General features: G+C 45.5%; 1 protein-coding gene across 15 annotated transcripts in view; it reads left to right on the forward strand.

Moving 5' to 3' along the window:
* ABCC9 (ATP binding cassette subfamily C member 9) overlaps positions 1–11,694 on the forward strand; it is a 91,724-nt gene that overhangs the window by 70,623 nt on the left and 9,407 nt on the right. For all 15 annotated transcript variants that reach the window (XR_014502590.1, XM_083401746.1, XM_083401735.1 and 12 more), the window contains 5 exons: positions 2,277–2,384; positions 5,599–5,719; positions 7,885–8,015; positions 8,653–8,731; positions 11,268–11,376. Coding sequence is in view for 14 of the 15 variants with exons in the window: in XM_083401746.1 (XP_083257872.1) it covers positions 2,277–2,384; positions 5,599–5,719; positions 7,885–8,015; positions 8,653–8,731; positions 11,268–11,376 (548 nt within the window). In the remaining variant the exon portion in view is untranslated. The remainder of the gene's footprint in view (positions 1–2,276; positions 2,385–5,598; positions 5,720–7,884; positions 8,016–8,652; positions 8,732–11,267; positions 11,377–11,694) is intronic.

The raw sequence follows: 11,694 nt of genomic DNA on the forward strand, positions 1-11,694 counted from the left end.
CCTCCCAGCTCACCTGGTGAGGTGACCCCCAACTATTCCGCCCCTGGATGTACATGCAAGGCCATAAAGGAAACCAGAAGCTTTGAGTTGAGGAATATCACCTGAACTATTGATTTTAAGAGGCTTCTTTGCTGCTTTCCCAAATCTGACCAGAGATGGATGGTAGCACACAGGCTGAAAACCCTCCTGAGTTCCTTCAGTCACCAGTTCAAGACCTGCTGCAGGCTGGAGTATTATGTTAGAGCAGTGATAGGCAAACTCAGCCCTCCAGATGTTTGGGGACTACAATTCCCATCATCCCTGACCACTGGTCCTCTTAGCTAGGGATGGTGGGAGTTGTAGTCCCAAAACATCTGGAGGGCCGAGTTTGCCTATGCCTGTGCTAGAGCCATTGGATGGCACAGGACTGCTGAGGGCCAAACTATACACCTCTGCTTGCCAATGTGGCGCCTGTGTTGAGGGTGGCTACCTCCTCCACACCCCTAAAAGGTAAAGGGACCCCTGATCATTAGGTCCAGTCGTGACCAACTCTGGGGTTGCGGCGCTCATCTCGCTCTATAGGCCGAGGGAGCCGGCGTACAGCTTCCGGGTCATGTGGCCAGCATGACTAAGCCACTTCTGGCGAACCAGAGCAGCACACAAAAACGTCGTTTACCTTCCCGCCAGAGTGGTACCTATTTATCTACTTGCACTTGGACATGCTTTCAAACTGCTAGGTTGGCAGGAGCAGGGAGCGAGCAACGGGAACTCACCCCGTCGTGGGGATTTGAACCGCTGACCTACCTTCTGACCGGCAAGTCCCAGGCTCTGTGGTTTAACCCACAGCGCCACCCGTGTCCCTTAGACACTGTGTAAAACATGCAAATTGAAGAGGATCCCTTTTAGTTCTGCTGGATCCAACTTTCAACCAGACCCCCTTGTGAATTCGTGATGGTGTGTGTGTGTGTGTTGTGTAGGAAGAATTATCTGTATGTGTGCTTTCTCTCCTTATGTTGCCTGGGGGCGGGGAGAGTTACCCAGTGGAAAACAACAACTAAAGTTTGGATGAGATGCCCTCAGAATCCCAAAAGTTCCCACGAGCTCAGAAAGGCTGGTGACCCCTGTTATGTGTTAAATTGGAGTTCTGCGATTGGAACACCAAAGCCATAACTTTCGTCTTGCAAAAGCAGCCACGAGGGACTGAGGAATTGGATGAAGGCCTGTACTAGCTTTTCCCCATTGTGCCTGACTTAACCCTCCCCACCGCCGCTGCCACTATGAACCATGTGTCCATAAATTTCTCCTAGTGGCACCTTCTATGGGTGATTTAGATCAGCCCACCAACACAGCACAGGAGAAGAGATTTGGGGGGAGAAAACCCATCTTCTGCAGATGCTGGACTCCTGCTCCTATCAACCCCAGCCAGCATGGCCACTGATCAGGGGTGATGGGAGTTATAGTCCAACAAATCTGGGAGTCACCGGTTCTGTATCCATCCCTCACAGATTCCACCAGAGGGTTGTAACACGCACATGCACACACACGCGCACGCACACACACACATTCTTTGCCCAGGCACCTGCAGAATGCTAGGAACTGTATTCCTGCAATATCTGGTGGCACCACATTTGCTACCTCTGCACTTAAAGGAACAGCAGTTGCTGAAAACCTCAGTCACACGCCTGCTCCCCCTGCTGAAATCCCTTCTGCTGTACAATAAGTAAAGGTGCACTAGTCCTTTGTAAGGCAGGGTGAATGTTAAGCAAAGAAATGTGAAATCGATGTATTGGATCCACTTAGAGCTTGAAAAGTTCTTTTTTTAAAAAAAGAACTAGTTCTTGTTCCAGTTCAACGTGCCCAAAAAGGAGCTGGTTGCAGTTCACGTTCTGTTCTTTTACAAAATGAACTAGTTAGGTTTGCATTCAGTTCACAGTTCAATTCAAGTTCATCCAAATCAGCTAAAAAAAATTTGGGTCGGCTTTTCAAATGCTACAAGCCGCTGTGCTGAAGTATTAAACATACTTAAGATGTCTAAGGAAGCATTTATTTTCCCTACCAATGAAACTGAAAAGTCTAAGTCTAGCCCACATAGAAGAGAATTAATTTGAAGATGAATTGGAAGTTGTTCAAAGTTCTACCTCAAAATGATCTTGATATACGTACAGTTCACCCAGCAATTATGGGACCTGCTTTCAGGTGTTGTTGGAGATTTTTGAACTAATTCAGTGAACTGTAATTTAACTGAACTGTAGCATAAATCTGCCCCTCACCTTTTGTGTTTTGTTTTCTCTCTGCAGGATTATCTGGGGGCTTTCATTGTTCTCACTGCAGCTGTGGCTTCCATTTCTCCATACGATGGTCCAAAGTCTGGCCTTGTGGGCTTGGGTCTCCTCTATGCACTAACGGTACGTACAGAGGTTTACAGCACTTGGGCGCAGTTCATTTTGATGAAAGCTGCACCAAACTGAATGAGAAGCTCTGCAGGAGGCAGTACAGATCCCACTTGTTTTGGTGCACTTTGCACAGCAGAATCTGCCGGTGACTCGCACACTCAAAAACCAATCCGCTGGGTTCACAGCCACCGTTAAAAGAATAAAAATAAAACCCGTACATGGTTCACTTCCCAACACTCTCAATATTGACAGAAACAATCTTGCAAGTTATGGATTCAAGCCAGGGCTGAGGGAGTTTGGAATGACTTGGACCAGCTTCTGGCTTTACGAGCCAATTGGAAATAATCATAACAAAGTCACTGAGATTCCCAGGCCCTGAGTGCTCCCGAAGAAAGTGCATGCAAGGACTTTAGCCTTCTCAAACCCAGCTTTCGACAGGGGATCCACTTTACTGTCCTTTTAAAAAACAAAAAGCAAAACCTCATTTCACTTTCTAAAATATCTTAATTTTTTCTGAACCGTTGTTGTAAGGAACCTTTACAGGACAGCTCAGCTTGAAAGGCAGGCTGGATATTTAGGCAAAAATCAACTGATGAAATTTGCCTCTCTTTCATAGTAGCACAGTCACTCATCCTTGCTGGACACAGAATTGTAGAGTTGGCAGGGACCCCAAGCATAGCTGTCAACTTTTCCCTTTTCTTGCGAGGAATCCTATTCGGAATAAGGGAATTTCCCTTAAAAAAAGGGAAACGTTGACAGCTATGATCCCAAGGGTTCTCTAGTCCAGTCCCCCGCAGTGCCTTACAGCAAAGGAAAAGCAGGTCCCTCCACAGCTTGAGGAATTTGCAGTCTAAACTTCAGCAGAGGGAAGAGGTAGGAGGGAAGGGAGTAGAAAAGTTGGAGGAGAAAGGGATAACTTCTATCTCTTCTGAAAACTGCCTGAGCAGCCCCTCCCACCCCAAGCCTGTAGCCCCTTCTCCTCCTCTTCCTCCTTTAAATTTTATTTTTTATTTTGATGGAAGTGATAATCATAAATAAAACTAAATAAAAATATGCACCCCACCACTGAGACAACTCCAATGTAACTATCCAACCTCCCAAAATTTCTTTTTTTTAATAATATTTTATTAAAGTTTTACATAAAAAAAGAAACAAGACATAACAAAAAATACAAAAAAATGCAAAATTACAGAAATACAAAACAACAAAAAACAGCAAAAAAGAAAAGAAGAAAAACAAATAAGAACAATTCCATCTTCATAATATTTCTTGCGTTTACTTATTTCCCAGACTTCCCCACACCTCCCCTCACTGTATTCCAATTCATATATTTGATCCGCAAATCCCTTCCCTCTGTCTTAACTGATCTTTATCTTAATTTTGATATCTTACTATATCTTGATCTCCTTAGCATCTCAAAATATTAAATCTTTTAATTTTACACCTTTTGACTAATAACCTTTTACGTTTAATCTGATGTCATTCTAACACAACCTCCCAAAATTTCAACACCTCTTGTGATGGTTTGACCCCTTTCCGTTTTAACAGTACAAACTCTATAAACACCTTCTCCTCAAAATCATATTTTGCATATTCCCTTAATGGCACATGCTAATTGAACGTTAATACAGTCATACCTCGGCTTACAGACGCTTCAGGTTGCGCGTTTTCGGCATAGCTGTCAATGTTTCCCTTTTTAAAGGGAAATCCCCTTATTCCGAATAGGATTCCTCGCAAGAAAAGGGAAAAGTTGACAGCTATGGTTTTTGGGTTGTGCACCGCGCCAAACCCATAAGTACCGGAACGGGTTACTTCCGGGTTTCGGTGCTCACGCATGCGCAGAAGCACTAAATCACACTTTGCGCATGCGTCAAATTGCGACCTGCATGTGCGCAGACGCAGCGCTGCGGGTTGCGAACGTGCCTCCCGCACGGATCACGTGCGCAACCCGAGCATCCACTGTAGTTATATCACCTCTTTATATCTTCTTCCATTTTATCTCCTGCTTGCCCCCTTCCACTTCCTAGCTATAATAATTTGTGCGGCTGTCAATAAATTTGTGAACAAGTCCTTCACAGCCTGCGAACCTTCCACCCCAAGCCCCTGCTTCTTGTTATAGCCTTGCACACCTGCCCAGGTGTGCAAGCAGTGACAAGAGCCAGGAGCAGCAACAGACTCTGTTCTACTTGATGCTGGAGATGGTGCTCAGACAGCTTGTGAATGGCCATTGGTGACACCTGAATCAAGCCACTGTACGCAGGGGGCTACGAGGTTATACTTTTAAATGTTTCTATGCTATTATTTTTTATTACATTTACCTACTGTCCTTCACCACAAGATCTCAGGGCAGTTCACAGAATAAAATACATGGTTTTTAATTGTTTTTACATGCTTTTAATAGGTTTTCAATTTTTGTTTTGAATTGTATTGTATTAAGCATTTGGATATATCCTTTAGGAGGAACTGCAGTACACAAATTAAACTAGTAAAAATAGTCAGCGTAAACCCAATGGTATGTTGTTGTTGTTGTTGTTGTTTAGTCGTGTCCGACTCTTCATGACCCCATGGACCAGAGCACGCCAGGCACTCCTGTCTTCCACTCCCTCCCACAGTTTGGTCAAACTCATGCTGGTAGCTTCGAGAACACTGCCCATCTTGTCCTCTGTCGTCCCCTTCTCCTTGTGCTCTCCATCTTTCCCAACATCAGGGTCTTTTCCAGGGAGTCTTCTCTTCTCATGAAGTGGCCAAAGTATTGGAGTCTCAGCTTCAGGATCTGTCCTTCCAGTGAGCACTCAGGACTGATTTCCTTAAGAATGGATCGGTTTGATCTTCTTGCAGTCCATGGGACTCTCAAGAGTCTCCTCCAGCACCATAATTCAAAAGCATCCATTCTTCGGCGATCAGCCTTCTTTATGGTCCAGCTTTCACTTCCATACATCACTACTGGGAAAACCATAGCTTTTACTATACAGACCTTTGTTGGCAAGGTGATGTCTCTACCCAATGGTAGAGATGGAGGCATCACTCAATGGAGACACCACCCAATGGTATAAATCTACACAATCATTGGTTCTGCTTATCCGGCTACCATTTTAAAACGACGACTCTGTCAGCACTGTTCGGACTTTCGAAAATGATGCGTGGATGAATGAAGCCTCACTCCGTCACATTGTACTACTAGCGGCCCGTTTTCATCCTGTGAAATTATCCTATTGTATCATTTCAGATCACCAATTATTTGAACTGGGTGGTGAGAAACCTGGCTGACTTAGAAGTACAAATGAGTGCGGTAAAGAAAGTGAACAGTTTTCTCAACATGGAGTCAGAGAACTACGAAGGCACCATGGGTATGTCAAAATGCTTACAGTCCTGTTCTTCATGCCTGCTGACCTCACTTCTGCCCCATAGATACAGTCACTATAACTTCTGAAAGAGCACACATCTGTAAAAGCTGTGTGAGCTGGCTCTGTTTGTGCAATTGGGAACCTGACTTGATTGCCAACACTTTTCCAGTTCTTTCCTACATTTGTAGGCTCTTTCAAAGGTTATGCTCAGAAGGTGGAACAGTCGGTGTGGTCCCATTCCTTGATTTACTCATAAGGAAGTGATACCCAACTAAGGATATTGACAAGCTGGAACGTGTGCAGAGGAGGGCAACCAAGATGACCCAGGGTCTGGAAATCAAGCTTTATGAGGAACGGTTGAGGGAGCTTGGTATGTTTAGACTGGAAAAGAGGAGACTGATAGGAGATATAGAATCATAGAGTTGGAAGAGACCACAAGGGCCATCGAGTCCAACCCCCTGCCAAGCAGGAAACACCATCAGAGCACTCCTGACATGTGGTTGTCAAGCCTCTGCTAAAAGACTTCCAAAGAAGGAGACTCCACCACACTCCTTGGCAGCAAATTCCACTGTCGAACAGCTATTACTGTCAGGAAGTTCTTCCTAATGTTTAGGTGGAATCTTCTTTCTTGTAGTTTGGATCCATTGCTCCGTGTCCGCTTCTCTGGAGCAGCAGAAAACAACCTTTCTCCCTCCTCTATGTGACATCCTTTTATATATTTGAACATGGCTATCATATCACCCCTTAACCTCCTCTTCTCCAGGCTAAACATGCCCAGCTCCCTTAGCCGTTCCTCATAAGGCATCGTTTCCAGGCCTTTGACCATTTTGGTTGCCCTCCTCTGGACACGTTCCAGCTTGTCAGTGTCCTTCTTGAACTGTGGTACCCAGAACTGGACACAGTACTCCAGGTAAGGTCTGACCAGAGCAGAATACAGTGGCACTATTACTTCCCATCATAGATGGCTATGATAGACATCTTCAGATATCTCAAGAGCTGTCACATGAAAGATGGAGCAAGCTTGTTTTGCGTGGCGAGTTCCTGCACCCCCAGTGGAAATAATGACACATGACACAATTATTAAGGTTAACGGGCTAAATAAGGCCACAACTTTGTTGGTTACAGGTGATGACCGGTATTGGCTTAGGCATTTGTCCTAACCAACTATATCTGACTTCAGCCCATCCGCTTGAAGTCCGGGAAGGGTTAACCACCAGTAGGGGGAGTCCTGCTGATGCACATCAACTAGGAACTCCCCCAGGGTCATCGATAGGGGGTGTGCCTTAGGCCCTCACCTCCCCAGGCTTTGGACAGGGCCACGTCCCCTGGAATCCTTTATCGGACTACCCTTCAATATGTGGGGCAGGTGATGGCGCTACCTCCCCTCTTCCATCTACAGAACTATACCAGGAACAGCTGGCAAAGAGGGAGATCCCCAGCCGCCTTCTGCTTTAACTAGGGCAGGCCATGCCCCCAGAGCCTGCCGATTGGCTGGCCAGGAGGTGATGCGGCTGGGAATCCCCCCAAGCACGCGTGACGCCCATAACTCCACCTCCTCCGAAGGGCGGAAGTGGCTTTCTCCTTCCCCAGAGGGTAGGACCCAAACTAACGGCTTCAAGTTACAAGAAAGGAGATTATGACTGAACATCAGAACTTTCTGACAGTAAGAGCTATTCGACAGTGGAATGGTCTCCCCGGGGAGGTTATGGACTCTCCTTCCATAGAAGTCTTTAAGCAGAGGTTGGATGGCCATCTGTCATGGATGCTTTAGTCGAGATTCCTGCATTGCAGGGGTTGGACCAGATGACCCCTGGGCCTCTTCCACCTCTATGATTCTATGATTCTAAATCAGCATCATGGTAGACCTGCTGAAATGAAGCCTATTGATTTTAGTTGGTTTTCTTTGACTATGACTTAGATATCACCTAACGTATGAGGTCTTAACACTGCCGTTCTATCTTAAGATGAAACATAACGGAGTCAATAGCCTCTAATCCAGTTGGAGGCTCTTTGGTTGTATATTTTGCTCATCTTTCACTTAGATGAATGTCTTTATCTTGCACATGCATACAAGCCAGAGAGCAAAACAATATTGCGCTTGCATGCTAACTGATCGCATAGATAAGGTTTCCAAGCACTGACGGTCAACGACTTCATTCGTTTTCCAGATATTTCTCAGGTCCCCAAAGACTGGCCGCAAGAAGGAGAAATCAAGATTGAAAATCTGTGCGTCCGATATGAAAACAACCTGAAGCCGGTTCTCAAGCACGTCAAAGCTTACATCAAACCAGGCCAGAAGGTTTCATAAATTTATCATTTATTAATTCATTATACCACCTTTCACCCAAGGATCTCAGGGCGGTTTACAGTATTCAGACTTAAATAATTTTACTCTCTTTCTTACCATAAAGTTAATGAAGGATGACCATTGTCACAGATGTGAGATATATATATGTGTGTGTGTGTGTATATATATGTGTGTGTGTGTGTGTGTGTGTGTGTATGCCAATTTTAAATAGGACCAAACCCTACCGGTAGCTAACACAAGGAATTAAATCCATCCAACCAATTCTTTTCTTGAATAGGAATATACTTAACTTGGCCTATTGCTGTATACTGGCCAAGTGTGGTTCATAATTCATTCAGTTCAAACAAGTCTTGAAAAATTTGGATTATCTTCCAAACTTTGATGGAACTTTAATGAATTTAATTTAACACTACCCCATATCTGTCTCTTGCCAAGTGTCCACAACCGCTCCACTGCCAAATCTCAGCTTAAAACTCAATGTGCCTGAAGTGCTTCTCCATCTCCGGTAGTTAAAGGAAAAACATCATGGACTTTTTTGCGGAGGGGTGTGTGGATTTGCTCTCTGTGGTCTCCTCCCCCAATCCTCCATCGATGCTCAAGAAAAGCCACAACGAACCTTCTCTTTCAGGTTGGGATTTGCGGTCGCACTGGCAGCGGAAAATCATCATTGTCCTTGGCCTTCTTCAGAATGGTAGACATATTTGATGGTGAGTACTTGGTCACTTCTTAGTATAGGTTTGTGCCACCTGTGAATTACCAAACCAAATGCAACTAAGCCATAGAGCCATAGAACTTTAGAGTTGGAAGGGAACCTGAGGGTCATCTAGTCCAATCCCCTGCAGTGGACCACAGTTAGGTAAAGGTAAAGAGACCCCTGACCATTTGGTCCAGTTGGTCCATTTGGTCCAGTATCACTCCCTGCCTATTCCAAGGGCAGGGAACCTGTTTTGGGAGGGGGGGAGAACCCTAGATGTTGTTGGACTCTTAACTCCCATCAGCCCCAGCCAGCATGACCAATAGATGAAGGAAGCTGCAATCTAGCAACATCCAGAGGCGCTCAGGTACCCCATCCCCAACCTAGCCCATTTTAACGCCTCACCTTTACTGCCTGAAATATACTCTGAGTAATTTCATGCTCTTTATTGCAGCTTGTAAAACAGTGATTGAATTGCCCCCCAAACCTCAGGCTTTTATATACATTATTTACACAATGAGTCCCGTCTGATTGGCTGATTCTGCTTCCCTCCTGGAGCCTGATTGGTCTTTTCCTGCAGGCCAATCAGTTGTTGCATTCTAGGATTCTACCAGCCTAATAGGCTGATAAACTTCTTCCTGGAGCCTGATTGGTCTTCTCCTGCAAGCCAATCAGTTGTTGCATTCTAGGATCCTACTTGCCTGTTGTTCTTAGGTTCCAGGGTTAGTACATAACACTGCCACTAAGCATTTATTCTGAGCTATTCTCTCCTCTCCTTGCAGCTGAAGGCTTATGCAGCCAATCATCTAAAAGGAAGAGCCAAAACGCAAAAGGGCCATATCCTATTTCATGGCTGAGTTAGATCAGCCTCCCATAGTGACAGCTACATTAGGTGCTGCTTTTTCTCTGCCCCCGTGTCCAACACGTTGTAAATTATCCCTTCAGCAGCGTCGTTAATCATGCGCCGCGGAATCAAAATATTTCCTTTATGGGAAGAACAAAAGAGAATGGGAGAAAGAGGGGGGAGGGAACAAAGGAGTGAGGGTCACTCAATAATTCTCCGTCAGGCTGTGTTGGATCAGTAAAGGGTAGGTGCCTCTATAGGCTGACCAAGAATCTGGACCCAGAGGTGACCCACACATTCTGCTGCTCTTCCTTAGGGCCACCCCCCACACCGGTATGTTCATTTAGGGCTGATGGATAGCTGTGTTTGGTCTAGCAGAGCTTAGCTGAAGATTTAAGAAGCAAGCTAGTTGATCAGAAAAGACCTTGTATTGCAGGCTCATGAGTCATGATATTATGGCTCTGAAAAGTACACTCTTTCAAGTGCAAGCAACAGAATACATTTGGGCTACTTCAGCGCCTTGCGGTATTCAGCGTTGTTGATTCTCACCACGTTCCCAGCCAACCTGTGTGCTGCCTCCTCCTATTCAGTGCCCCTATTACTGGTTAATTAATGAATTGCTGCTTTATATTTCAACCGCTCTTATACACCTTTCACTTGGGCTTAGGGTTCAAACTATCGCACTTACATCAGAAAGGACAAAAGGAATGGAGATGAAAGTGTATGCAGTTCCCGGGATTGTGTTTGAACTTGAGAGTGATGAATCTATGAAGCAGCAGCATCAGGAAAGATCTGTGTTCTAAACTCTGCCTTGGTAAAACCCAGCTAGCAGCACCCCCTCACTCTGGAGCTGACTCTTTCCTAGCTTGGTGTCTCTCCAAATGCTTTGGACTCCAACTCCCATGAGCCCCAACCAGCATGCCAAATGGTGGTTGTAGTCCAAAATGTCTGGAGAGCACCAGTTTGGGGGAAGGCTATTGTATAGTCTGAGACAGAACAGAAGATGAGGCCATGTAGGTGCAGTAACTAGCCCAAGATAACTTTAGCGGTCAAGTGTCAGCAGCTCGTCCTACACTTGAGTAGGATCCTGACAGAGACACATGCCCAACTGGCATGTTCTCTCCCTTCTGGTCATTTGTTCAGGAGCTTCAAAAGCTTTCTTCTGCCCAAACATCACAGCGACCGACACCGGCACACTTAGGGATCGGCAGAGTTTGCGCAGTTGCGTAACAGACCTCAGCAACTCAGCATTTTGGCTAATCTACTTTATTTACATACAAACATACACGGAGCACTGCAACATGGCTCCTTCTTTCTCTAGCATCAGACAGCAAAGAGAAAAAGGACAAATAGTCCCATTTCACGGAACACAGTAACACAAACATACTGTCTCCATCACTTCCCACTTTGTGGAGTCAAAACATATACCGTCATGTGATAGACAAAAATCCCATGACTGCAATCATGGAGCAGGAATTCTAACATCGAGTATATTGCTTCAAAACATGATTAACACCAAGCCTGCTGCATCGCCCACTCCCCCCGCTCATTCCTCTGAGTAGGACCCTAGACCTCTGTCCCCAAAGCATTGCCCTATGACCCAACAGACATTTGGGGTTGTTTCCAGGTGCCTTTCTACCTTTCTGTAGGCTTTATTTACATCACTGAGCACCTCACCTGTTGTGTTTTCTGTTGTTCCTAACAGGCAAGATTGTTATCGATGGGATCGACATTTCAAAGATACCCCTGGATATGTTGCGCTCCAGGCTATCCATAATCCTGCAGGATCCCATATTATTCAGTGGTTCCATTCGGTAAGCACTCTTGCAGTTCCCTTGGCTGGCGAGCTGCGGTGTTGCTGTGCGCCCAGAATTTTGCATAGCCGGGATTTCAGATAATGTTGGTGCTATCTTTGGGTGGGACTCATCTAAGTCTTCCCCAAGCACAGCTAAGGCAGCTGTTGCCTTTGAACCTTTTCACATGTGGATTTGGCCACCAAACAGGCATGCACAAAGCACAGTTGCAAACCAGCTCAGAATTGCTTGGAACATACCACTCAGGCCCTGAATCAGGGTACCTAATACTCAAAAGTTCCCCCACGTGGTGATGCTCAGTGAGAAAGCAAAGGCTAT

Source organism: Podarcis tiliguerta, assembly GCF_965153285.1.
Source record: "Podarcis tiliguerta genome assembly, chromosome: 10".
NCBI classification, from domain to species: Eukaryota; Metazoa; Chordata; class Lepidosauria; order Squamata; family Lacertidae; genus Podarcis; species Podarcis tiliguerta.